Source organism: Saccopteryx leptura, chromosome 1 (assembly GCF_036850995.1).
Source record: "Saccopteryx leptura isolate mSacLep1 chromosome 1, mSacLep1_pri_phased_curated, whole genome shotgun sequence".
NCBI classification, from domain to species: domain Eukaryota; kingdom Metazoa; phylum Chordata; class Mammalia; order Chiroptera; family Emballonuridae; genus Saccopteryx; species Saccopteryx leptura.
This window is the reverse complement of record NC_089503.1, coordinates 346,441,129-346,468,715: the sequence shown is the minus strand read 5'-3', so window position 1 is coordinate 346,468,715 and position 27,587 is coordinate 346,441,129. Positions and strand designations below refer to the sequence as shown.

Below are 27,587 nucleotides of genomic sequence, written 5' to 3'. Positions count from 1 at the left end.
TTTTTTTTTTCATTTTTCTGAAGCTGGAAACGGGGAGAGACAGTCAGACAGACTCCCGCATGCGCCCGACCGGGATCCACCCGGCACGCCCACCATGGGGCGACGCTCTGCCCACCAGGGGGCGATGCTCTGCCCATCCTGGGCGTCGCCATATTGCGACCAGAGCCACTCTAGCGCCTGGGGCAGAGGCCACAGAGCCATCCCCAGCGCCCGGGCCATCTTTGCTCCAATGGAGCCTTGGCTGCGGGAGGGGAAGAGAGAGACAGAGAGGAAAGTGCGGCGGAGGGGTGGAGAAGCAAATGGGCGCTTCTCCTGTGTGCCCTGGCCGGGAATCGAACCCGGGTCCTCCGCACGCTAGGCCGACGCTCTACCGCTGAGCCAACCGGCCAGGGCGTGTGATATTTCTGTGTTCATCTTTCTCAAGATTGCTGTGACTATTCAGTGTCTTCTGAGGTTCTGTATAAATTTTTTTTTTTTCATTTTTCTGAAGCTGGAAACGGGGAGAGACAGTCAGACAGACTCCCGCATGCGCCCGACCGGGATCCACCCGGAACGCCCACCAGGGGGCGATGCTCTGCCCATCCTGGGCATCGCCATGTTGTGACCAGAGCCACTCTAGCGCCTGAGGCAGAGGCCACAGAGCCATCCCCAGCGCCCGGGCCATCTTTGCTCCAATGGAGCCTTGGCTGAGGGAGGGGAAGAGAGAGACAGAGAGGAAAGCGCGGCGGAGGGGTGGAGAAGCAAATGGGCGCTTCTCCTGTGTGCCCTGGCCGGGAATCGAACCCGGGTCCTCCGCACGCTAGGCCGACGCTCTACCGCTGAGCCAACCGGCCAGGGCTCTGTATAAATTTTTGGAATATTTGTTCTAGCTTTGTGAAATATGCTATTGGTGTCTTGATAGGAATTGCATTGAATCTATAGATTGCTTTGGGTAGTATGGACATTTAATGATGTTAATTCTTCCTATCCATGAGCACAGTACATGCTTCCACTTACTTGTATCTTCTGATTTCTATCTTTAGTGTCTTATAATTTCCCAAGTACTGGTCTTTTATGTCCTTGGTTAATTTTATTCCTAGGTATTTTATTCTTTTTGAAGCAATTGTAAAAGGGACTGTTTTCTTAGTTTCATTTTTTGATAGTTAATTATTGGTATATAAAAATAAAACTAATTTTTAATGTTTTTAACCTGCTACTTTACTGAATTCATTTATCAGTTCTAGTAGATTTTGGGGGAATCTTTAGGTTCTCTCTGCAGTAGCATGTATCTGCAAATAATGACAGTTTTACCTCTTCCTTTCCAATTTGGGTGTCTTTTATTTCTTCTTCGTATCTAATTGCTGTGGTTAGGATTTCCAGTACTATATTGAATGAGAGTGGTGAAAGTGGATATCCCTCTCTTGTTTCTGAGAATATATTCTTTTTAACATTGACCATAGCACAATAGACCTAGAATTTAGGTATCTAGAATTGGCAGCTAAGGATATGATTACATATTTCATGCTCTATGAATAAATATGATAACTCTACATTAAAACTTTGAAGAGTTGGGGCAAACAACAATGAAAGTTCTATTGCTATGTCTTCTGGCTATCAAGGTTTTTCAGTATTGTCTGTCAGGAGACTCTGTGCAATCCACTCCTCCGTGTTTCAAGGGGCCAACTTCCAAGGGACCCAAAGCAAAACCAGGGAAGGAGTCACCCAAAGTAGTACTAAAGTTTTAGAACAGTGAACCAGTATTTTCATCCTATTTAAGTGCTTATCTTGATAATAAAAAAGCTACATTTCTGAGCAATTATATTACCTTAATTTTTACATATCTGTATTATTCTTGTTAAAGCCAATGAAGATACAAAAACATGATTAAAGAATTGAATTTTTATCTGTTGTAATAATTTATATAACATTTTCTTATAAAAAGTAACTTAAACATATTATTAATCTACCTAAAAGGGAAGGCAATTTTATCCAACAGGCAAAAGAGCTATAGTGCTCAAAGTAAAAGTTGACTTAATACAAAACCTTTATAACTTTCTTACACAAAACTTTGTTTTCCTAGTCACTTCAGAGAGAGAAAGAGAGAGAGACAGATACTAATTTAAAAGCAGAGGTTTCTATTATGTTAAGCATGGCTGTAATAATATAACAACATCAAGGGTGCTTTTTTTTATTTTTTTATTTTTCTGAAGTTAGAAATGGGGAGGCAGTCAAACAGACCACCGTATGCGCCCAACCGAGATCCATCGGGCATGCCCACCAGGGGGCAATGCTCTGCCTATCTGGGGCGTTGCTCTATTGCAACCAGGGCCATTCTAGTGCCTGAGACAGAGGCCATGGAGCCATCCTCAGCGCCCGGGCCAATTTTGCTCCAATGGAGCCTTGGCTGCGGAAGCGGAAGAGAGAGACAGAGAGGAAGGAGAGGGGGAGGGGTGGAGAAGCAGATGGGTGCTTCTCCTGTGTGCCCTGGCCGGAAATCGAACCTGGGACTCCTGCACACCAGGCCAATGCTCTACCACTGAGCCAATCGGCCAGGGCTTTTAAAGTCAGAATCACGTAATAGCTCTACAGTCTTTAAAATATCATTACTATAATTATAGAATGTGAAATTTTAATAAGTGTAATTTCTTGGTAAATCTTCCAAAATTAAAACATTGCAAAATCTATTCTAAGTCATCTAATGAGCCAACTACTAGATAGGCTAATAGCTACAACAAAGTTAAAAGCCAGGGAACACCTCCCCAAAGTGATGGCTTTGCTTTTGAATAGTTATTCTAAGTCCCATCACTCTTCTATCAGAAATAAAAGAGTTGAGCCAGTCCTCTATTTCCAATTTGTGACCATAAAGGAATGTTATTTACATTAAGAGAAAGCTTAGGCCCTGGCCAGTTGGCTCAGTGGTAGAGCATTGTCCTGGCGTGCAGGAGTCCTGGGTTCAATTCCTGGCCAGGGCACACAGGAGAAGTGCCCATCTGCTTCTCCACCCCTCCCCCTCTTCTTCCTCTCTGCCTCTCTCTTCCCCTCCCGCAGCCAAGGCTCAATTGGAGCAAAGATGGCCAGGGCGCTGAGGATGGCTCTATGGCCTCTGCCTCAGGCGCTAGAATGGCTCTGGTTGCAACAGAGCGATGCCCCAGATGGGCAGAGCATCGCCCCCTGGTGGGCATGCCAGGTGGATCCCAGTCGGGCGCCTGTGGGAGTCTATCTGACTGCCTCCCTGTTTCCAACTTCAGAAAAATACAAAAAAAAAAAAAGAGAGAGAGAGAGAGAAAATTTAGTCTTCAGTACTCCGCAGTGTGGTGGGTAAGTGGTATAGTGGAGAAATGGCAGTGAAGAAGTGGGATTACTGGATCAAATGTTAGTTGTATATTTAATAACTTCAATAATGGCTGTACTAATTTACATTTCCTATAACAATGCCATCTAACTTTTTTTTTTTTTTTTTTTTTTTTTTTACAGGGACAGGGAGAGAGTCAGAGAGAGGGACAGACAGGGACAAGCAGGAACGGAGAGAGATGAAAAGCATCAATCATCAGTTTTTCGTTGAGACACCTTAGTTTTCATTGATTGCCTTCTCATATGTGCCTTGACCGTGGGCCTTCAGCAGACCGAGTAACCCCTTGCTCGAGCCAGCGACCTTGCGTCCAAGCTGATGAGCTTGTGCTCAAACCAGATGAGCCCGCGCTCAAGCTGGCGACCTCAGGGTCTGGAACCTGGATCCTCTGCATCCCAGTCCGACGCTCTATCCACTGCGCCATTGTCTGGTCAGGCCATCTAACTTTAATATATAGTTATGATTGTAATACAAATAAGCACTGGAAAATCATATACAACATGAACACTATATATATTTGTTTTTTTGACTGAGACAGAGAGAGGGACAGATAGGGACAGACAGACTGGGAGAGAGATGTGAAGCATCAATTCTTCGTTGCAGCACCTTAGTTGTTCAGTAATTGCTTTCTCATATTTGCCTTAGCCAGGGGACTATAGCAGATTGAGTGATCCCTTGGTCAAGCCAGTGACCTTGGTTTTCAAGCCAGTGACCTTTGGGCTCAAGCTAGTGACCAGGGGGTCATGTTTATGATCCCACACTCAAGCTAGCCACCCCGTGCTCAAGCTGGTGAGCCTGTGCTCAAGCTGGCGAGCCTGTGCTCAAGCTGGCAACCTCTGGGTTTTGAACCTGGGTCCTCTGTATCCCAGTCTGACGCTCTATCCACTGCACCACTACCTGGTCAGGCAACAATATACTTTTTAAGTGACATCATGTTAAACATGACTTAATCTCTTTTCTTTTATCATTTAACAATCTGTATGTGTTATATATAGCTTTATTTTTCCTTTTATCATCAGATTTGTATATGTTACTTCCCCCCACCTGAATTTTCCTCAATTTGCCTTATATATCTAATCTTTCTATAATAGAAGAAAACAAAGTAATTACCTCTTTCTTAAAACCCTATCTTTTCTAACCATCAAATGTATCTCTGGTTTCTCTAGTATTAAATTTTCTTTTGGTGCTTTGAATATCAAAGACATCATTTCTTTTTCAAAAAATTACATTTGAATAATCCATTTTCTCTCAACCTTGCAACATATTATTTCCCTCCTAGGCGTGACTGCCTGTCATCTTTAAAGTAACCATACTATTCAAATGTTGTTTTCTATGATAAATCCAATGTCTTTGAACTAAACTCTGGTTTTCATTTTATATACTAGAAAATGACTTTCCATGCTTTCACTAAAACAAGAATAGATGTGCATTTCAGTATGCATTAATGGGTTTCTAAAAGTCTGTATTTTATACAATGAAATTAAATTTCCTTTGAAAACAGAGACCAGGAGTAATTAGTTTTTCTTGAAGAAAAAAGTAAGCTTTTTATTGCTATCTTAGATTTTTGTGGTAACTGTATTTTAGACTCTTGCATGTCCCCCCATAGCACATGAGATCATAGTATTAGTTTTCCTGTGAGTTAAAAATATTTTAGTATAAATTTATAAATGTTGAATATATAATTATATAAATATTGACCATACCCTTTGATGACTTTCACTAAAAACCTTCTATATACAAGTCTGCAATGAAGGGTCTGCATCTCCAGATAAATGATACCTCATAAGTAAAATGTTCATCTCCTGAACCTGGTGATGTGAACTTTTGCCCTCCCATGTCTACTCTTCCAGAACTGTAACAGTAATGCTATCCTCCTTCACAAAGAAAATGTGGCAAATGACGTTGAAGATATTTTTTTCTGAAGAGATGATATGTCTTTTATGGTTTGTCCAGTCCTGAGGTGTTCAATATAGCAGACATTATAAAAATGTGGTTATTTAACACATGGAATTTAGGCTAGTCTAAATCAAAATGTGCTGTCAATGTGAGGTACACACTGATTTCAAGAATCAGCATAAAAAATTCAAGCAATATTGATTACATGTTGAAATCATTTTTTTTTTTTTTGTATTTTTCTGAAGTTGGAAACGGGGAGGCAGTCAGACAGACTCCCACAAGCGCCCGACCGGGATCCACCCGGCATGCCCACCAGGGGGCGATGCTCTGCCCATCTGGGCCGTTGCTCTGTTGCATCCAGAGCCATTCTAGCACCTGAGGCAGAGGCCACAGAGCCATCCTCAGCGCCCGGGCCATCCTTGCTCCAATGGAGCCTCGGCTGTGGGAGGGGAAGAGAGAGACAGAGAGGAAGGAGAGGGGGAGGGGTGGAGAAGCAGATGGACGCCTCTCCTGTGTGCCCTGGCCGGGAATCGAACCCAGGACTTCCGCACGCCAGGCCGATGCTCTACCACTGAGCCAACCGGCCAGGGCCTGAAATAATATTTTGAATGTACAGGGTAGGACAAAAGTTAGGTTGTAAGTATGTGAAACAGTTTATTCTTGAATTATTATTTATTAATTATAATATCACAGTACAAATAATTGCAAATCTACTTTTGCCACACCCTGTAGTAGGTTAAATAATAAATTATTAAAATGAATTTCTTCTGGGTACTTTTTAAACTTTTATTAATGTAACTACTACTAGAAAATTTTAAGTTATGTTTGTGGCTCCCAAACATACTATTTTTTTTTTTTGTATATTTCCAAAGTGAAAAGCGGGGTGGGGGGGCAGGAGGCGGCAGACAGACTCCTGCATGTGCCTGACTGGGACCCACCCGGGCATTGCTCTGCTGCAGCCAGAGCCATCCTAGCACCTGAGGTGGAGGCCATGGAGCCATCCTCAGTGCCCAGGCCAACTTTGCTCCAATGGAGCCTTGGCTGCGGGAGGGGAAGGTGGAGAAGTAGATGGGTACTTCTCTTGTGTGTCCTGGACAGGAATCAAACCCAGGACTTCCACACACTGGGTGACACTCTACCACTGAGCCAACTGGCCAGGGCCTCCCATACAATTTCTATTGAACAACACTGGTCTAGTTTCTCTTCTGGGGCCTAAATGTAAAAATTATCGGTGTGCCTGACCAGGCAGTAGCACAGTGGGATGCAGAGGACCCAGGTTTGAAACGCTGAGGTCACTGGCTTGAGCGCAGGCTCATCCGGCTTGAGCGTAGGCTCACCAGCTTGAGCACGGGGTCGCTGGCTTGAACGTGGGATCATAGACATGACCCCATGGTTCTTGGCTTGAACCCAAAGGTTGCTTGCTGGCTTGAAGCCCAAGGTCGCTGGCTTGAGCCCAAGGTCACTGGCTTGAGCAAAGGGTCACTCACTCTGCTGTAGCCCCCCGGTCAAGGCACATATGAAAAAGCAATCAATGAAGAACTAAGGTGCTGCAATGAAGAATTGATGCTTCTCATCTCTCTCCCTTCCTGTCTGTCCCTCTCTCTGACTTTGTCTCTGTCAAAATAAAAATTGTAGGTGTAAAACATGATTTAAGTTATAATGATACAGAATAAATTTAATAGACCAACAAAAATATTAAATATGTGATGTCAAAATCTACAACTGGATATTAACTAGACATTGTGGTGATCATTTTGCTATAGTCATATCACATTCTATTGTGCTTCACTTTCTTGTGCTTCACAGATGTTGCATTTTTTACAAATTAAAGGCAAGACCCTCCACCAGCAAAAAGATTATGGCTCACTTTATTGTGATTCTCACTTTACTGAGGCGGTCTGGGACCATATTGACAATATCATCGAGGTATGTCTATAGACACAAATATCAAATCATTATGTTGTACACCTAAACCAAGATAATGTTATATCACAGTAACAAAAATATATAGCTAAAAGAATTAACCATCCACACCTCCAAAGAATCTGAGAGGTAACAATGGGTCTAACTATAAAACTAGTAGCGAGACCTCTGTCCTGAGAACTTAGGTCCTATCACTCTGGTCACTTCTAGCAATGCCTGGATGTTTACTTGTAAATGATAATGGCGATGATAACTGTCATTTATTCAACACTAAGTTATCTCAGACACTTTAGAAAGATTCCTCATGCAATCTTTATAATAATCCTAAAGGTGTATTAATCAAGGTAGGCTAACTGCTAAAACAAACACCTGCCAAGTTTCAGATTACGAAAATAGATGTTACATCTTGCTTATATTTGATGGAGGTGGCAAAGGAGTGGCAGCAGGCTCTTCTCCACACTCCCTCTTAGAGTTCTTATCTTTCTTATAACCCTGGAGTCCTTTCCAGTCAGCCCGAAAATGGGAAAAACGAGACATTAGCGCCCATGGCGGATATTTATGGGTCAAGCCAGGAAGTAGCACACTTTATTTCCACAGCATTCCATCGCCAGAACTCAGCCATGCACATACAAATCTACAAGGGAGGCTGAAAATACATAGTTTGTGCCCCCAAATAAAAAAAAACTGAAACATTGTAATTATTAGCAATCTCTGTAACAGGTACATATTATTATATTTATTTTACAGATGAGAAAACTGAGTCTCAGAAGTATTAAAATTAAATCCCCAAAATAAGATCTAGAAAATGACATTCAACCACAAGTCTATAGGAACTCAAAGCCTATTCTTTCTAGGTAACACTGCAGAACTCACTGGGATTGTCACCATGTCAGTATGTAACCTCAGTGGGAGGATTAAGCAAATGGTCAGTAGTTGACAAGGAACTGTCTGTCCTCTTCTGCCATTACAGAAGCGTAAGGTTGGGGAAATCTGTTTAGACCATAAAAATTTCACTTTGCATCATTAAAGAATATGTCAATATGACTTGAGATACATTTTCAACAAACAAAAAACATAGAACCAAAGAGGTGTGTTATTTCACTGCTGAAATGACATAGCGAAATACATAAATCCCCAGGATATCCCATAAATAATTATGGTCCAACAGGATTTAAATGAGAACCCCAAAGATGAATTGTTTTGAAGGCTAGAATAATCTACTTATCCAGAATCCAAAGACACCCAGAATACCTTAGTAATTATATTTATTCTATAGTGCTATTAAATAGTAATTCTTGCTTGTATTGGTGAGCCTAAACCACTCTAGATTATGCAATTTCATCTGTAGTATCAAAGAGAGATTTTATTATGTTTAGTTTAATCTTATCATTAAGAATCATATTGCCTGACAGGGTGGTGGCACAGTGGATAGAGCGTCGGGCTGGGATGTGGAGGACCCAGGTTCGAGACCCCGAGGTTGCCAGCTTGAGCGCGGGTTCATCTGGTTTGAGCAAAGCTCACCAGCTGAGAACCAAGGTCGCTGGCTCGAGCAAGGGATTACTTGGTCTGCTGCAGCCCCACGGTCAAGGCACATATAAGAAAACAATCGGCCCTGGCCGGTTGGCTCAGAAGTAGAGCGTCGGCCTGGCGTGCAGGAGTTCCAGGTTTGATTCCCGGCCAGGGCACACAGGAGAAGCGCCCATCTGCTTCTCCACCCCTCCCCCTCTCCTCCTTCTCTGTCTCTCTCTTCCCCTCCCGCAGCCAAGGCTCCATTGGAGTAAAGATGGCCAGGGCGCTGGGGATGGCTCTGTGGCCTCTGCCTCAGGCGCTAGAATGGCTCTGGATGCAACAGAGCGACGCCCCAGAGGGGCAGAACATCGCCCCCTGGTGGGCATGCCGGGTGGGTCCCGGTCAGGCGCATGTAGGAGTCTGTCTGACTGCCTCCCCGTTTCCAGCTTCGGAAAAATGAAAGAAAAAAAAAATTAAAAAAGAAAACAATCAATGAACAACTAAGGTGTCACAACAAAAAACTAATTATTGATGCTTCTCATCTCTCTCCGTTTCTGTCTGTTCCTGTCTATCCCTCTCTCTGACTCTCTCTCTGTGACTGTAAGAAAAAAAAAAAAAGAAAAAAAAAAAGAATCATATTGGCCCTGGCCAGTTGGCTCATTGGATAGAGCATCAGCCCAGCGTATTGACTTCCCGGGTTTGATCCCCAGCCAGGGCACACATGAGAATCGACCATCTGCTTCACTCATCGTCTCTCTCCCTTTTATTTTCCTCTTCTCCTCTTGCAGCCAGTGGCTCAATGATTCAAGCATCAGCCCTTAGACAAGAGTTGCCAGGTGGATCCCGGTCGGGTTGCATGCAGGAGTCTGTCTCACTATCTCCCCTCCTCTCACTTAAAAAAAATACTTTCACCTGGGTATAGTAAAATGCATTTATAAAAAAAGAGAGACTCATATTATAAAATAATTCATTTAAGGTTTATAATTCATGTAGGCTACTTATGTTAAACCAGCCACATTGTTCAAATATTTAGAACCATTTCATAAATTGATTGCAAATATGAAGTGATTAAGATGAAAATGGAGCATTTTCTTCACAGGTAGATAACTAGTGAGCTGTCTATGAAGTGTAAATAAAATTGTTAGGTGGGTGTGGAAATCATTAGGCTAATTTGGCTATAAATGAGATATAAATCAAGGCACATCAAAAGATTAGTTAGGCTAAAAATGCTGGAAGATCTCATAAGAAACTTTGAAGTTCACAGACTTGAAACTTTGATACAAAAGACTACCTTAGGTTCTCAGTTGCTGATGCAAAGGAACACATTTCTTTAGGTGGACATTGAATTATGCAGTTGGTTAGGGTGGGAAAGTCTGGAAGCCAACAGGCAGGAAAGCTGTCTAGAAAGATGTTAACGTGGTAGTAAAAAAGGTAGATCCAATTATGCTAGTCATTTGCTGTTTTTTTTCTATTTTTGTACGCACTGTATCTCAGTAACAATTTCATATCTTATTAGTATTCCTGACTCTACTGAATTCTATGAACATATATATATATATATATATATATATATATATATATATATATATATATATATATATATATAGTTCTGAGAGAGTACTGTCTTGTTTGTTTTTTTTCAGTTCTATTGCCATTGTCAGAATGCCATATTCAGAATGTTAGATAAACCTGAATCTCCTTGGGTTAATCTTTTACTGGTCTCACAATATATGATATTTTCTAAGCTTAATGTGACTTAAGCATATTTTCTACAAGTTTGGGCTGGGGGAGGGGAGATTACATGTCTTAACTTCATCATCATGAGGACGTGATCTGAGTTAAACCTTTTCCTATAATATGTACTCTCCTTAACTGGGTGAATGGTGTTTTCAGGTAAGTAGTTTTTCTCCATGGTCGATTAGGTACCATATAAAAATTCTCATCCATCAGAGCTGTCCTACTACTACCTGACTCCGAGATAATCCTCAAAGCCAAGGCTGTCTCAGCTCCAAAAGTGATGCAGGATGAAACAAGATGATTGAGGTTGAGGACTTACTTAAGTTTCTACTATGAAGTGTCAGGTATGGTGCTGCATACCTTCAAACAAGCCCACAGTTGTCCTGTAAATGCAGTCATCTGATTTGTCAACTGGAATCTCATCCTCTCTTTGAGAAAGGCTCCTATGAGAAATTCCATTGCCCTAATCCTGTGCACTTTCTAATGGTAAATTGTTGCTTCTATTTCTGCTGACCTCTTATATCACGTCTCAACTCTTGCAGATGCTTGATTCTTCTTGTTTTATACTCAGGTTCTTTCCTTGATTTCCCCCAAACCATATAGATAATGCAATGCTCTGAGTTATTGCACTGCTAAAATGCCAACAATTAACCCTTGGAATAGTACAAATGTTCATGTACATCCTTGTGCCTCCTGACCATCCAGAGTATGATCGTACAAAAATTTTTATTTTAAAAATGTGTAAGGCAACATTTAAAAAAGGCAAATGTATGTTCTTCTTGTTCCCATAAATTGGTTATCAAACAAACATGATTTTAAGTTAATAAAACTGGAACTGGAACTAATTTTATTTTTTGAAAAAACAACTCACTCCCGGGGGTCAGTGAGCATGAAAAAAATTAACTATTCAAAGGGTTAAAATTTTTAAATTAGATGTCTATGGTCTTTAAAGTTCTTGGTTATATGCCACCAGGGAATTTTTTTATCCTTCTCCACAAAATCCAGCCTGTTTTCTGTTATACGGCCTTTTCCCTAAGCCCATCCTTGTCTTTCATCCTGGCATTCCTCCTCCTACATCTATTCACACGTCTTTGTGCATAGCTCCTTAGTGCTTTGTATTGCAGTCTCCTTCAGACCTCACTCTCAAGGCCTCACTGTCCACACTCATGAAAATTTATCAAGGCATTTTTCTAAATGAAGATGGTTCTCTTGGTACAGCTATATTTTCTGAAATAGCTATATATATATATTGTGGACAAGTCCTGCCGGGGGTGAGGACGACGGAGATACAAAGACCCGACTCCGAGGACCAGGTTCAGTGACGCAGATCCAATTTATTCAAGAAGTAAGTTAGCTTATATACACAGGTTCAGCCTATAGGGTGTTACAGCGTGTCCTTCATAGCCAATGGCTGAAAAGATCAGGGAGCTGCGTGGTTGGCGCTAAGTCACTTCCTTATAGCGGCAAGCTTCCTTCCTGGGTATGCCCAGGAGGGTTCTGGGAGCTGGAGTATTCTCACAGCATTGCATCAGCCACAGCTGCTAGGAATGCGCCCTGTGCTCCACTCACAATATATAATTTATCTATAGGTATAATATATGTATTTATTTTAAAAAATAAAGACAACTAAGCCTCAAAGATAAATATCACAGCTCACATATCTTGACAATGAATATCATTTTACTTGAAATACCTGTCTTATTAACACACAATGATTTTTTTTTAGTTTAATTAACCCTTTGAGTTGTGAGTTTTTTCCATGCTCACTGACCCCCAGGAGTGAGGGTTTTTTTTTTTTTCAAAAAAATGAAATTAGTTCCAGGTACAGTTTTATTAACTTAAAATTATGTTTGTTTGATAACCAATTTATGGAAACAAGAAGAACATATATTTGCCTTTTTTTAATGTTTCCTTATACATTTTTAAAATAAAAATTTTTGTACGATCATACTGTGGATGGTCAGGAGGCACGAGGATGTACATGAATGTTCGTACTGCTCAAAGGGTTAATAAGCTATATTGTAGAGTAATTCTGGGCACCCAGCAAAATGGAGTAAAAAGAGTTTCCATATACCTTCAAACACAACTTCTCCTACTTTTGACACCCAGCACCACAGTGGTAAATTAGTTATAATTAATGAACCAACCTACTTTGACACATCATAATCACAAAAAGTTCATAGTTTTCATTAGGGTTCACTCTTGGTTTTGTGTATGTTATGTATTTGTACCATTTTGCATTCCCATGAATAATGACTGAGAATTCCTGTTGCTCCACATTCTTATCAGCATTTGGTGTTGTCAGAGTTTGGGATTTTGGCCATTCTAATACATGTGTAGAGGTATCTTGTTTTTTAATTTGCAGCTGCCTCAGGACATATAATGCTGAACATCTTTACATATGTTTACGTATCATCTGTATATCAGCTTTGCTCAATTTATTTATGCAGATAATACCGGTTTTTAAAATAAAGCATTTGTAACATTCATCATTTTGTACTGACACTGCTTTTAAAATTAACAAGAGGTTCCTCCAGTTCTCTCCTCTTCCAAATAAGAAAATTGAGTTGGTAGAAGTGAAAATTTAATCCATGAAGGTAGCTACAAATTTAGAGAGAGAAGCAGGCTGAGGACTGAGTCAGTCAGGGGAAAGGAGAAGTCAGTGAAACATGCAGTAAAAAGTGACCGGAGAGAAGGAAGGAGAATAAGAATAGAGTGTCATAAGAGCCAAAGGAGGCCAGAAGTGATCAGATGTATCATTTGTTCATTCGCACTGAGGAAGAGGTTTGGCAGCAGCAATGGGCCTGCATGTAGTCAAATAATCATTGATCACTGGGAGGCAGCAGGGCACAACGAAAAGAGCATTGCACTGCCACTGCCCCACAACCTGGGCACATAACTATAAAAACTTCTGGTCCATTCTAGTTTGTTCATCTGTAAAATGAGGCTATGTTTCTTCTAGCTTTCAAATTCCGTGCGTTCTTTCCCATGGTATTTCCTCTTTTATTTTAGCATAATTTTGAATATCATCATTTTTCTCTGACAGTTTCTATAATTTATTTAGCATCTACCTCACTGCTCCCTGTTAGATTTCTAATGATTGATCATTTAACCAAGATATTATAAGGATTTATAAAAGATAGCTAATAAAATATTTGTAAGAGGAAAAACAATTTATGTAAGTAGCCTTTTCTTATCTGAAACAACTTCATAATAATGTAGTATAAACTACCATTTCTTCTGGATAACTCAATAAATTAAATTAGATTTCCCCTTTAAGTCACTGATGTATCTGCAATGTCCTATGAGCTTGGATACTACTAGAATTTGAAATTAAATAATTTTTGAAGGTTAAAAGATCTATTGGCAAAGCTACCTCTAATCCACTGCTTTCAAAGGGAATTAATATCAAGAAGCAGTCTTTACTCCAGTGAGAGTTTTAGAGCTTAAATTTACAAACGAGCTGTCAAATATTTCTTACTCTCTTGGATACAAATAGTGTAAACTCTGTTAAGATTACAACTAAGAATTTTGTTACTATTTACTTTAATAGCATCATTTATAAAAATATTACTTCCCCCCTAATTGAAAGAGACATCCAGTGCTTTGCCTAAGTAATTAAAATGTAAGTAGTTATATTACGCAGCCAAACATGTGAAAGTTAAGACTGCTGCTCACAAACATTAAGGGATATTTTATCACTTCATAATCATTTTTTTTTTTTTTGTATTTTTCTGAAGCTGGAAATGGGGAAAGACAGTCAGACAGACTCCTGCATGCGCCCGACCGGGATCCACCTGGCGCGCCCACCAGGGGCGATGCTTTGCCCCTCCGGGGCGTCGCTCTGCCGCGACCAGAGCCACTCTAGCGCCTGGGGCAGAGGCCAAGGAGCCATCCCCAGCGCCTGGGCCATCTTTGCTCCAATGGAACCTCGGCTGCGGGAGGGGAAGAGAGAGACAGAGAGGAAGGAGGGGGTGGGGTGGAGAAGCAAATGGGCGCTTCTCCTATGTGCCCTGGCCAGGAATCGAACCCGGGTCCCCCGCACGCCAGGCCGACGCTCTACCGCTGAGCCAACCAGCCAGGGCCCACTTCATAATCATTTTGAAATATCCCCTAATGTTTGTGAGCAGTATATAAGCCAGATAATGTGAAAGGAAACCAGTGATGTGAAATGGACTGGGGATAAAATTAGTGAAAAAATATTTAAACCAAATTTTACCTGAAATATTAAAATGTCCAAGAGGTCAGTCAAGTATGTACACAGAGTCAGATGGTTTCCAATCCAGAAGCAAAATATAGGTCAGTCCTGCCTAACAACGAGATGATATAGTGGGAGGCAACCTCATTTTTATTTTTCCTCAGGGTAGAAATGTACTTGAGAATATTTTTTCTGGACTAATTTGTAACTTTCAAGGTGAAGATATAATCATTAGGCTCTGAAACTGCGTAAGTTGGCCCAGGGAAACAAGCAAATAAACCTGGCAGAAGTCCCCATACACACTACACTCCATTATACCCACTATCCTGTTCTACCTGCATCATAAAATAAACATCTGTAACCCAAAGAAAGTAAAAACAAACCTGGAAATAATGAAAAAAGACAAGATGATCTATTTCCAGTGTCTGGGGTATTTGTGAGGTAAGGTAGGATCTCATCTCCATTTCTGGAAACCCTGAATCCAGTTACTTTTTCAAACAACAACAATCTCACTTCAGACAATATTAACAAATATTTACCTCTTCCTACTTTTGCTAGTCATACAGTCATCATTTAACCCTTTGTTAACCAGTTCCCAAAGAAACAATTTTTTGAAGGTCACTAATATTCAATAAACAAATCTCCATTCTTTGTTTGTTTGTTTTTTAAGTGAGAGGAAAAGAAATAGACTCTCACATGCACCCTGACCGGGATCTACCTGGCAACCCCCGTCTGGGGCCAATGCTCGAATCAACTGAGATATTTTTAGCACCTGAGGCTGATGCTGCGACCAGGTGTGCTATCCTCAGCACCTAGGGCAATGCTTGAACTAATTGAGCCACTGACTGAGAGAGAGGAAGAGGGAGAGAAGGAGACGAAAGGGAAGAGAAGCAAGTAGTCGCTTCTTTTGTGTGCCCTGACCAGGAACCGAACCCAGGACATCCATATGCTGGGCCAATACTCTATCCACTGAGCCAGCCAGCCAGCCAGGGTCATCTCCATTTTTAAATGTTTTGTCTGTATCATTTGATGTTATTACTTTTACTTTTCCCTTTTTCAAAAACTTTATTTACATCTTGTGATTTCACAACATTGTGCTATTTTAATCTTCCTCCTCCCCTTGAGCCTTCTTTTCTGCCTCTGATTTCTTTGTTTACTTATACATATTTCCATAGGTAAACAACAAAGTCTAAAGCAATTCATTATCTCTAGCCTCTTTTTGTACAAGTCAAAGGACCTTAATAGTGTTTAGCCAAATGCAATGAATGTCTCCTCTCCTTAGTTATAAATGTCTAGAATTTTTTGTTTCAGTTTTTATTTACTCACTCATACAATTTTCATAAGTAGTTAAAATTCTGGACATGTGTTATCATTTCTGTGGTTATTGTTATTTCTCCTATACCATTGTAAGTCCTACTGGACTTACTATTATAATATTAGAGGCATACACTTTGAAAGTATTTTAGTAAGAGTCTGTAGGTCCCTTAAGTCTTTGTATGTGTGAAAATCTATTTTCCCCTCATTGTTGAGGGACAGTTAAATACCTACTTCTAGGTTATTTTTTTTCCCTTAGCACTTGGAATATATTGTGCCATTCTCTTTTGAAAAATTTTTGAGATATTTGGAATTGCCCATAAGATGGGGTCCTGTCAGATACCCCAAGTCATAGAGACAGATAGCCCAAATCCATCAAAATGTGAAAACAGTACATCTGAAACACCAAGTGGTGGGTAAACAAGTGCTTTTTCAGTTTGCTCACTTGTATTGGGACAGTGCCATGTACTAGTCTATGGAAGACTGTGGGTGCCTCGGGGCGGCAGATTGGAAATTGTAGATTGCCTCCCTGCATGGGAGGGACCCCTGTTTGCTAAACGTTGTTTTTTTTCCCCCCAGCCTGTTTTATGGGAGAGTCTGGAGAGTGAGTCCCGGAACTGGAGACCGAGGCTGGACGTGGGAGCCCTGATTTCCATCCGACATGTTTGGCGGAGGAGTGCTAAGGTTGGTGCAGGCCTGTTTGTCCTGTGAGTCCGTTGGGAGTTGGGGCTTTGAGAACCCTAAGTGAGAAGGAAGCGGCCTTCCCTTCCGGTTTGCTCATCCGCAGTTAGGAGACTTTATTAAGGGGGATGACCCACCATTTCTGGCTCCACAGTTCCTTTATCATTTACCCAAATCCAATGAGAACCTGCATCTGCATGGCCATGGAGGTGATAGCCACTGGCCTTACACCAAGCACGCACAAGATAAGAGAACGTAAGCAAGCTGCATGAGCAGGTAACCAAGACTCCCGTGCCACCCACCAAGGCTGCACAACACCATTCTCAGCTCACACCTATAGTTATATAGGGGTTCTTGATAAACAGCTAAGGGAAGAGAAAAAAGCCTGCGCTTTTATGGATAGGTTTATGAATGCGTTGGCCGGATAAGCAGGTTCCACTTGGAAATGGACTGCAGGTTCCACTTGGAAGTGGTCTGCAGCTTCATGACAGTATCACTCAGTGTCCTTGAATGACCATGGAAAGCAAAATTGTCTCAAAGGGTGAAGCTTTGAGCTGTGCACCTAATGATCCACTCTGCTGGGAGCTCTACAAATTCCTTAAGGCTGAAAGTTATGCAAGAGAGCTGGAATTCTCTTTCTCTATCATCCACTATTTTCAGTCAAATATTCTCAATTTTAAGATAACAAAAAACTGAGTCAAACTACGTATGCAAAAAAAAAAAAAAAGGATAGAATTTTATAGTGAGGATACCAACATTTTTAAAAACTGCAAGGCAGAAATGAAAGCAGGCCTAAGGAAATTTCCAGAAATGAGAGATTGGAGTTACATCCGGACTCCTATCTCATCTCTGTTCCTCTCTGAATGTATGTATGATTCCTCTCTCATTTTCCCTCCTTCTCTCTGTACACTAATATTTCCTGCTTCTCCACTAGAAATCAAAACAAGAAATATTATTTTATCTCAAATTATAAATATGAAATTTTTTAATGTTTTGAAACTAAAGTACCATAGTAATTTTTAGGTAACGGTAAACATCAAAATATAGACAAAATTACTTTAACCCAGTGATGTCAATAAAGGAGAGTACCATCTGATTTAGTTGAATTACCTTATTAGAAAAGAAAAATGGTAGAGAAGAAACTACTTGAGGATTAGCAGATGGCTTTTTCAGGCTTCTTTTGTAAGAATAGTCCTCTTTTAAAAAATTATTCAAGATTTCTTTTTTTTTTTTTTTTGAGGGACAGGAGGGCTTGATGTTTTTACATAATTAGTGGTAAGAAGAAAACCTACCTAATGGGGTCAGTGGGTTGAGGGTTGTGTTGTTCTCTCAAGAAAAGGGAAGAGACAAGATTAAGCCATACAGGCCAGCAACATCCACGTTGAACTCCAATTAAATCTCTCCAGTTCGTAGTCAAGGCCAATACAGTTCCAGGGACTTCAGAAAACAATTCCCGAGACTTGAAAACCCTGCCAAAGCCTTAGCTACTATTACCATCAGCTAGCCATTATTTGCAAGCACTTTCTAACGTCACTGCAAACGTGCGTTATCAACGTGGCTTTTCAGACGCCGAAAATGAGATGCGAGGACTCAAACTCCCGAAAATGAAACAGGCAAAAAACAATTCATCCCAACAGAAATCTCTCGCGAACCATGGCCCTGGCGCACCTGAGGAAGGTGTGCCAAGGCGGAACAGGGAGTCAGAGAAGACAGGGCTGCAGAAGCTGAGACACCCGCGTAGGGAACCGGACACACAGCGAAGCCCCGCCGCGCCGCCCGCCCCGCACGCAGCTCCGCGGAGCCACGAGGACGGTGGGCGCGGAAAGGCAGAGCGCGCTGAGAGGGAGGCCGCGGAGAAACCTTACTAACGCATCCGGAGGCCGTGAGATACAAGAGTTAAAAAACAAAACAAAACTGTAAACAACCCGTTCTGCCAACAGCGTGTAAAGACTACGTGGCAAAAAAAAAACCCCTCCAGGGAAGCTCCGGGACCTCCAGCTCCATCCCGGCATCCTTTGCGCCGCGTCGGAGAAAGCCCGGGCGCGCAGTGGCCCCTTCGGCCGCCGTCCGCTCGGAGTTGCTATGGTAACCCAGTCGCCTGCGTGATGTCGTTGCAACAGGCCTCTCAGTCTCGGGTGTTCGTGGAACTGGTTCCCTGGGCTGACCGGGGCCGGGAGAACAGTCAGGTCTCAGGCGGAGACACGTTGCTGGGACCCCGCCGGCCTCTCTGCTCAGCACAGGCCCAGTCTTCGACCCGCGAGGTGCACGTCAGCGGCAGCGCGGAGGTGTCTGCGAGCCCCGACCGGGCGCAGGTAACGGTGCGGGTGAGCAGCACCAAGGAGGCGGCGGTGGAGGCCAAGAAGAGTGTTTGCCGCCGCCTGGACTACATCACACAGAGCCTCCAGCAGCAGGGTCTGCAGGTGAGAGCTCCGTGCGGGAGGAACCTGGAGCCGGATCGCAAACCCGGGCCGCAGAGGCTCTGGCCTCCGAGGCGTCTGGAGCAGGGTGGCGGGGTAGAGGGTCTTGAGCAGCTGAGACACCTTTTGCTCAACGGCACTTCAGGGTGCCGGAGCCTGGCAGAGGGAAGGAAGCCTTGGCCCAGCCCTCTTCTAGAAAGATGAAAGTGATTATTGGTCGCAGTGACTTGTAAAATAAGCTAATGCAAATCGAGCAGGTAGGTGTTTATAGGCGATGTTAGCTGAAGTAATTTTGTTTTTAACCTTGAAATGAAGAGCTCTTAAACTTGAAACATTAGGTATAAATGATTGCCTGAGTAGAGTGCTATACACTAATAATTTTTTGTTTTAATATTGCACCATGCAATTGACAGGTGAAAAAGCATGGCTGGTTTCTTCACAGCTACGTAAAGTTTTGCCTGGAATGGCTCTTCAGTATTTTTGCAGACAGTAAGGGGGAGTCGGGGGTGGGGATTGAAGACTTCAAATTTTTCTCCAAATTTTTATTTTTATTTTGTATTTTTCTGAAGTGAGAAGCAGGGAGGCAGAGAGACAGACTCCCGCATGTGCCCAACTGGGATCCATCCAGCAAACTCATCAGGGGGCGATGCTCCATTGCAGCCGGAGCCATTCTAGCGCCTGAGGCGGAGGCCATGGAGCCATCCTCAGGCCTGGGCCATCTTTGCTCCAATGGAGCCTTGGCTGCGGGAGGGGAAGAGAGAGACAGAGGAAGGGGGGGGGAAGGGGGGGAGAAGCAGATGGGTGCGTCTCCTGTGTGCCCTTGCCGGGAATCGAACCCGGGACTTCCACGCACCGGCCAACGCTCTACCACTGAGCAAACCAGACAAGGCCTCTCCAAATATTTAATATTTAACTTCTGAAAAGTTAAGCCATTATATTGTAGATGCTGCATATATTGAATACCTCTGCTTACTAGAGATGTCCATGAAACAAATCACTAAATAAATCCAACCTTAAGCCTCCTTCTAAGAAAAGAACTTTAAAAATGAACCAGCCTTATTTAATCCATGCAACAGCCCTGTTAGGGAGGTTTTAATATCCTCATTTTCCAGATGTAAAGAGGTTAAATAATGACTATTGCTCTGAACTTCAGCCAGCGTAATATTTGAACTCCTGTATTCCTGAAAGCAAAATACAGGTTGCTTCCCACTATGCCAGGCTCCAGATAATTATAATGAAAGAAAATCAGAAATCAGAATGGGTCAGCTATCTCAGTTTTTTCATTTTATAAAATGGAACTCTAAATGCCAGAGTTGTGATTTATCTAGAGTAATGCTGTTTAAGAAAGTACTTTTAGTTTATTGTTAGAAATAACACCCCCTCAAGTCTTTAAGGAGGAAATATATTTGTACTGCATTTAAAAATATAGATATTTTAAAAGTCATTTGGAAAAGATGTCTCTAAATTTTATAGTTTAGAAGAATTCAAATGCTAATTAAAATAATGTGAATAAAGTTAGTTTAATATGTGTAATATGTGGAAAAATATTTCTTCAGAAAAACTGCTGGCAGGGCTGCAGTCTTGTTTGAATAATATTACTAATTTTTAAATTAGTTACATAAAATGTATACTACCTTACATGACTGTAACTTCTAAAATGTAATACAAAATGAATTACTTTGTCCAGATTACAGTTAAGATTACATTAAGATTCAGTGTTCAAGGCAAGACATGCAAAGATTAGTAATCTCCCAATTACCTATGCTAGTCATGTAGATTTGTTCAAAAGGAATTGCAGAAAATCATTTATATTACTTTGCAGGACATACTATAATGGGTCTTCATAAAGTCTTTATTCGTTTTGAACTGTGGACTCTTGGGTTTATAAACATCATTCCCCTGTTTAAAGGGCTCTTCATATTCCAAACTCCTTTGCTTTATAGATGGAGCCGAACTCTTATCACTTCCTGTCATCTCTCTCCCCCCTGGTTGACTAGCTGATTCTTTTTTTTTTTTTATAAATAAATTTTTATTTTAATGGGATGACATCAATAAATCAGGGTACATATATTCAAAGAAAACATTTCCAGGTTATCTTGTCATTTAGTTCTATTGCATATCCATCACCCAAAGAGAGATCGCCCTCTGTCACCCTCTATCCAGTTTTCTTTGTACTGTACCCCCTCTCTCTTCTTCCCTCTCCCCACCCCCCGTAACCACCACACTCCTGTCCATGTCTCTTAGTCTCGCTTTTATGTCCCACCAATGTATGGAATCCTGCAGTTCTTGTTTTTTTCTGATTCACTTATGTCACTCCACATAATGTTATCAAGATTCCACCATTCTGCTGTAAGTGATTCGATGTCATCATTTCTTCTAGCTGAATAGTATACCATGGTGTATATGTGTCCCATCTTCTTTATCCAGTCTTCTGGGTTTTTTTTTTACAGTGATTAAGAGCCTTTAAGCAAACTCTTGGCCAATACAGCAAGAATCCATAAAAGAGTAGCGTCCTTAACATGTTCACCAAGTCCAAGTTGGCCCCATCACCATGCCAAATCCCTGAAAAATGCAACCCAACCACAGTTCAGTCTGTTAGGAGCTGTCACAGGGAGCAGGAGTCCAGGAAAAGTCCGCATGGCACTGGAATTGTTGTCACCATTCTATACTTTGCAGCTCATGTCCAAGTCCCAATGACTGCTGCTTCTAGCTGGTAATGATTCAGGTAGACTGGAAAAGCCATCTACAGCATGTGTGGAGATGGAGCTTCTGTTCTCCTCTGCCTGGAAAGATGAGACCAGGTTGCTTTTCCCTGGAGCTCTGCGACTGTGGCATGGTAAAGAGAACCTTGGGGGACACTAAGCTGGGTGGCAAAGGTAGATTCATAATAGAAGTTGGCAAAAGGGGAAAAGAGAGCTCTAAATTAGGAGTAGGTCCCAGCCTGAAATATGAGTGGGGCATTGAGGTAGGAGGGATAAAGGAAACATTATATATTAAGCAAAGCAGCAGAAAAGAGGACTATCAGCACCCACAACAGAGATCTTTGAAGGAAGAATAAAAAACCTGACTATTCAGGCAAAACATAGTTAAGTGGCCCTTGTGCAAATGAGATCAGTTTACCTGCTTCTTGGAAGAAATACCCTAGGTTCGTCCACATCTTTTCTTTTTTCTTTTAAGAACTAGCCCAAGTTGCCTGACCAGACTGTGACGCAGTGAGGGGAGCATTGACCTAGGTCCTAGAATGCTAAGGACCCAGGTTTGAAACCCCAAGGTTGCCAGCTTGAGCGTAAGCTCTTCCAGCTTTAGCACAGGCTCATCAGCTTGAGTGCAGGGTTGCCGGCTTGAGCCTGGGATCATAGACATGACCCCATGGTTCCTGGCTTGAGCAAGGGGTCACTGGCTCGGTTGGAGCCCCTTGACTCAATGCATGTATGAGAAAGCATTCATTAACAACTAAGGTGCTGCAACTATGAGTTGATACTTTTCACCTCTCTTCCTTTCTGTCCCGCCCTCCCTCTCTCTCTTTTTTTAAATAAAGAACTAGCCCAAGTTCACTTCCTTGGCATTCCTTTCCTAGCATAACTCTAGTCCCTGTCATGCCACACTTCACGCCCCACTTTTTTTTCCCTTAAGTGAGAGGTGAGGAGGCAGAGAGACAGACTCCTTCCTGTATGTGCCCCAACCATGATCCACCCTGCAAGCCCCCTATGTGGCAATGCTCTGCCTATCTGGGGCTGTTGCTCAGCAGTCGAGCCATTTTAGCGCCTGAGGTGAGGCCATGGTGCCATCCTCAGCACCCAGGGCCAACTTGCTGGAATGAGCCATGTTTGTGGGAAGGGAGGAGAGAGAGAGAGAGAGAGAAAGAGAAAGAGAAGGGGGAGGGGTGGAGAAGCAGATGGTCGCTTCTCCTGTGTGCCCTGATTGGGTATTGAACCTGGGACATCCACATACCTGGCAGACACTCTACCACTGAGCCAACTGACGAGGCCAACACCCAGATCTTAGTTCTAAATACCAAATTCAAACAAAAGATAGCTTCTTGGAGAAAGGGCTGGGCAGGGAAACTGCAACATGAGCTTGTACATTTGTATCAGAAGGTAAGGAAGTGCTTAAAAAAGAATCGGGATATGTCAGAGTGAAATCATCCTGAAAGAATTCCCTGTAGCCAAAGCTAGAACAATTTGAGCAACAAAATGAATAATGTAGTATTTATTGAGTGAATGTTGGCTGGACTTAGTGACTTGCCTTCAATGAAGAAAGCATGGAAAGAGAAAAACAGTTAACTTCACAGTGGTGGAACCTGGCAGTCACTACCTTAACCAAGTGCTCAAGGGGTAATGTCATGTGCATATCATTTTCCACACGACATCTATGACAAGGGCACTTCAATTCTGTGGTATTCTTTCCTAAAACTTCCTATAACCCTGAATTGATCGTGAGAAAACCATAATACAAACCCAAATTGAGGAACATCCTGCAAAATAACTGACCAAAACTTTCAAGGTCATAAAAAAACAAAAGAATACTGAGAAACTATCGTAGAGCAGAAGAGGGTAAGGAGACAATGCAGTGTATCATAAATTGGATCCTGGAATAGTAAAAGAGCATTAATAGAAAAATAGCTGAAATCCAAATAAAGTTTGGAGTTTAGGTAATGCTAATGTTTCAGTGTTCGTTTTGTAGTTCTGACAGATGTGTCATGGTAATATAAGACAATAACATCAGAGAACTCTGAAACCAAGGTGTACAGGAACTCTGTGTATTATAGTGACTTTTTTTCTGTAAATTTAAAATTATTATTAAATTTTAAAAAATTATTAAAAGATTACAGAACAGCATGTAGAATGTAATTTCATTTATGAAAAAGCCCATACATAGACCTAGATATATTTATGTGCATGGATAGATGATTCAGTAAAATGTTCATTAAAGTACTAACAGTAATGGAATTTGTATGTATTGTTTCTTCTTTGTTTTTTCTCTAATATTAGATTTTCTTTAATTGGCAACACTTTTAAATGTAACAATAAAGGATACTTTCTTTCCAATTACCTTTCCTAAAATAATTTTTCTGATTTTTTCAGTCAGAAGTTTTATATGTAGGAACTGAAGTGGGGAAAAAAATGAAAAAAGAGATGAAAAAAATAGAAGATATGTTTATATGTCATAAATAATATTGACAGAAAAGTTTCATGTTAAAATGAAGAAAGCTGAGTACAGGAAATATATACAGCACTGCTTCTTTTAAACTTATTATTTCTAAATTTTCTACACTCAGCAGTTACTACCTTTATTATAAAACATGCATAAATATTTTCATGAGTGTGACCGACATCAGAACTATAATTGGAACTTCAAATCTTCAAGTTAAAGCTTTTGCAAATTCTCCTGGATAACAGAAACTGCTTGAACTTAATTTATAGCTTAAAATGCAGATGCAGTTAAGTCCCCTACAAAAGATTTTAAAATTAAATCATTATTGGACATAATCTTTATATTTTTTTAGCATATATTTTGAAGGGTACAGAAATTTTGTAAAATATAAGTTCTGCCTATTCCTAAAGATGAAAGTAGGTAAAGAGTTCATTTCACTAAATTTTAAAAACATTTGAAAAGTAAATAACATTTTTATTAGAATTGTGTATCCGTATTTACCCAGAGGCTCAGAAAGAATATTTTCTAAAAACAAACTGATCTGGGTCCCATATTTTAAGAAACTTTTATATCATAACAGTATAGCAAATACATTTGCTTAGTACCTTCTCTGTGTTAGGAACTTAATATACAACTTGCCATTAAATCCTCAAAACAATTCAATGTAGTATATACATGGTATTAATAAATGCAAAAACTAAGGCTCAAAAATGTTGAATAACTTGCCCAAAGTTGCACTCTATAGGTATTCAGTAAATTTGTATTAAATTATTTGTAAATTAAACATTTAAAATTTTTTAACACTTTTATACCATTCAGAATGTTTTGCATACGTATAATTTTTTTTTTTTTTTGTATTTTTCTGAAGCTGGAAGCGGGGAGGCAGTCAGACAGACTCCCGCATGTGCCCAACCGGGATCCACCCACCATGCCCACCAGGGCTGATGCTCTGCCCATCTGGGGCGTCGCTCTGTTGCAACCAGAGCCATTCTAGCGCCTGAGGCAGAGGCCATGGAGCCATCCTCAGTGCCTGGGCAAACTTTGCTTCAATGGAGCCTTGGCTGCGGGAGGGGAAGAGAGACAGAGAGGAAGGAGAGGGGGAGGGGTGGAGAAGCAGATGGGCGCTTCTCTGTGTGCCCTGGCCAGGATCGAACCCTGGACTCCTGCACACCAGGCTGACGCTCTACCACTGAGCCAACTGGCCACGGCCCATATAATTCTTTATATATGTACCAACCTAAGTTCATACTTTTTATACAAACTAATGTAAATATTGCTTCAAATGGAATTAAGATAAAAAATTTTAGCAACAATTTGTAGACTTCTGAATTTGTTACTTTTAGGGAAGTTTTAAAACAGCAATCAAACCAGTTCTTTCTGCATACTTTGTCATTCTGATTTTAATAGGTTGAAGTTTACTTCTCTTTAAAGTAATTCCACTTAGTAGCCAAACATTTAGTAATTATACCCTTGTACTTTCTGTTTCAGGCAGAAAACGTAACTGTGACAAAGGATTTTAGAAGAGTGGAAAATGCTTATCACATGGAGGCAGAGGTATGTACTTACTTTAACAAATAATTGGAAACAGCATGACTTTGTGGGGACAACTTGCATTTATTTTTATTCTTGAATTGAAATGTATAGAAGTGCTTCTCATGGTATTGACAAAAAATTATTTTCCTGAATATTATTTTTAGTGTTACATATCTGTGAGCTTTTAAAATAAATTAATGAGATGTATTTAAGTTGTTTTGAAATGGAATAAAAATATCAAGGGGGGTGTAGCAGTTAATTGCCACCTGTATAAAATTTTAGTAATATTATCATTACATAGTGAGCAGAAAACACTACAGGGGAGAAATTTCTTCTTAGATAAAAAGCATGTTAATGAAGTCATAACAAAGGATCGAAACACTTTAAAACATTCTTTTCGCAATGCAATTGACTATAAAATTAAAAAGAACAAAATAGTACATTAAGAAGAACAAAATATTTTTGTGCCTAACCAAGCAGTGGTGCAGTGGTTAGAGTGTCAGACTGGGACACGGAGGACCCAGGTTTGAAACCTCTAGGTTGCCTGCTTGAGTGTGGGCTCACCAGCTTGAGTGCAGAGTTGCTGGCTTGAGCATGGGATCATAAACATGACCCCATGGTCTCTGGCTTGAGCCCAATGGTCACTGGCTTGAATCCCAACATCGCTGACTTAAGCCCAGGGACACTGGCTTGAGCAAGGGGTCACTTACTCTACTGTGGCCTCCCCGGTCAAGGCACATATGAGAAAGCAATCAATGAACAACTAAGATGCTGCAACGAAGAGTTGATCCTTCTCATCTCTCTCCCTTCCTGTCTCTCTGTCCCTCTCTCAGACTCTTTCTCTGTCTCTGTCAAAAAAATAGCCCTGGCCGGTTGGCTTAGTGGTAGAGCATCGGCCTGGCGTGCAGGAGTCCCGGGTTCGATTCCCGGCCAGGGCACACAGGAGAAGTGCCCATCTGCTTCTCCACCCCTCCCCCTCTCCTTCCTCTCTGTCTCTCTCTTCCCCTCCCGCAGCCGAGGCTCCACTGGAGCAAAGATGGCCCGGGTGCTGGGGATGGCTCCTCGGCCTCTGCCCCAGGCACTAGAGTGGCTCTGGTTGCAACAGAGCGACACCCCGGAGGGGCAGAGCATCGCCCCCTGGTGGGCAGAGCCTCGCCCCCTGGTGGGCGTGCCAGGTGGATCCCGGTCGGGCGCATGTGGGAGTCTCTCTGACTGTCTCTCCCCGTTTCCGGCTTCAGAAAAATACTGAAAAAAATAAAAAATAATAAAAAGAACAAAATATTTTTGTATACTCAATTAATGACAACATTTAGTTCCTACAACTGCCTATACTTTTTACTTATCTTTAAAGATTTTATGACCAGGATTTTGTGAGATCAGAGTATGTAATAGTTGTGGTTAGGCTACAGGACTGCTGTCTGTTTCTGATTCCGAACATCTTGGGGTATGTGCTTGGTCCATGCTACTGCCTTGCCACAGGCAACAAGGATGGGCTAGAGTGGAATTTTGTTTAGCTATTCAGAGAATCTTTGTCTTTAGAGGTGGAAAATACCTCAAGAAATAACTTAGTCATACCTTCAGGCAGATAATTATTATTTTTCTATTCTTAAGAGTGTGACTTTAGGCTCAGACTTATCAAGGATCTTAGTACAAGAATTAGAATGGAATATATTAGAAACATGGCTCCTTACATCTGAGATAGTAATGTGCACAATATACTGTTGCCCCAATAATTACTCTAGCAGTTTTGTGATTTCTCCACTTAAAATTTAACTCTCACAAGGAATTTAAAAAATCACTCATGATTTTAGGGATTCTTTTGACAAAAGTTACTTTGCATTTTAGTGGAGACATAAAAGTACCTTTCAAAACAGGATGAAGAGCAGACTGGTAAGAT

General features: G+C 41.3%; 1 protein-coding gene across 1 annotated transcript in view; it reads left to right on the top strand.

The window, feature by feature from the left end:
* Positions 1 to 18,237: 18,237 nt before the first annotated feature.
* Positions 18,238 to 27,587, top strand: part of IRAK1BP1 (interleukin 1 receptor associated kinase 1 binding protein 1) — a 38,031-nt gene continuing 28,681 nt past the window's right edge. Inside the window, exons 1-2 of the mRNA XM_066361357.1 lie at positions 18,238 to 19,006; positions 25,646 to 25,711. Of these exons, the coding sequence (XP_066217454.1) occupies positions 18,692 to 19,006; positions 25,646 to 25,711 (381 nt within the window). The 5' untranslated portion in view covers positions 18,238 to 18,691. The remainder of the gene's footprint in view (positions 19,007 to 25,645; positions 25,712 to 27,587) is intronic.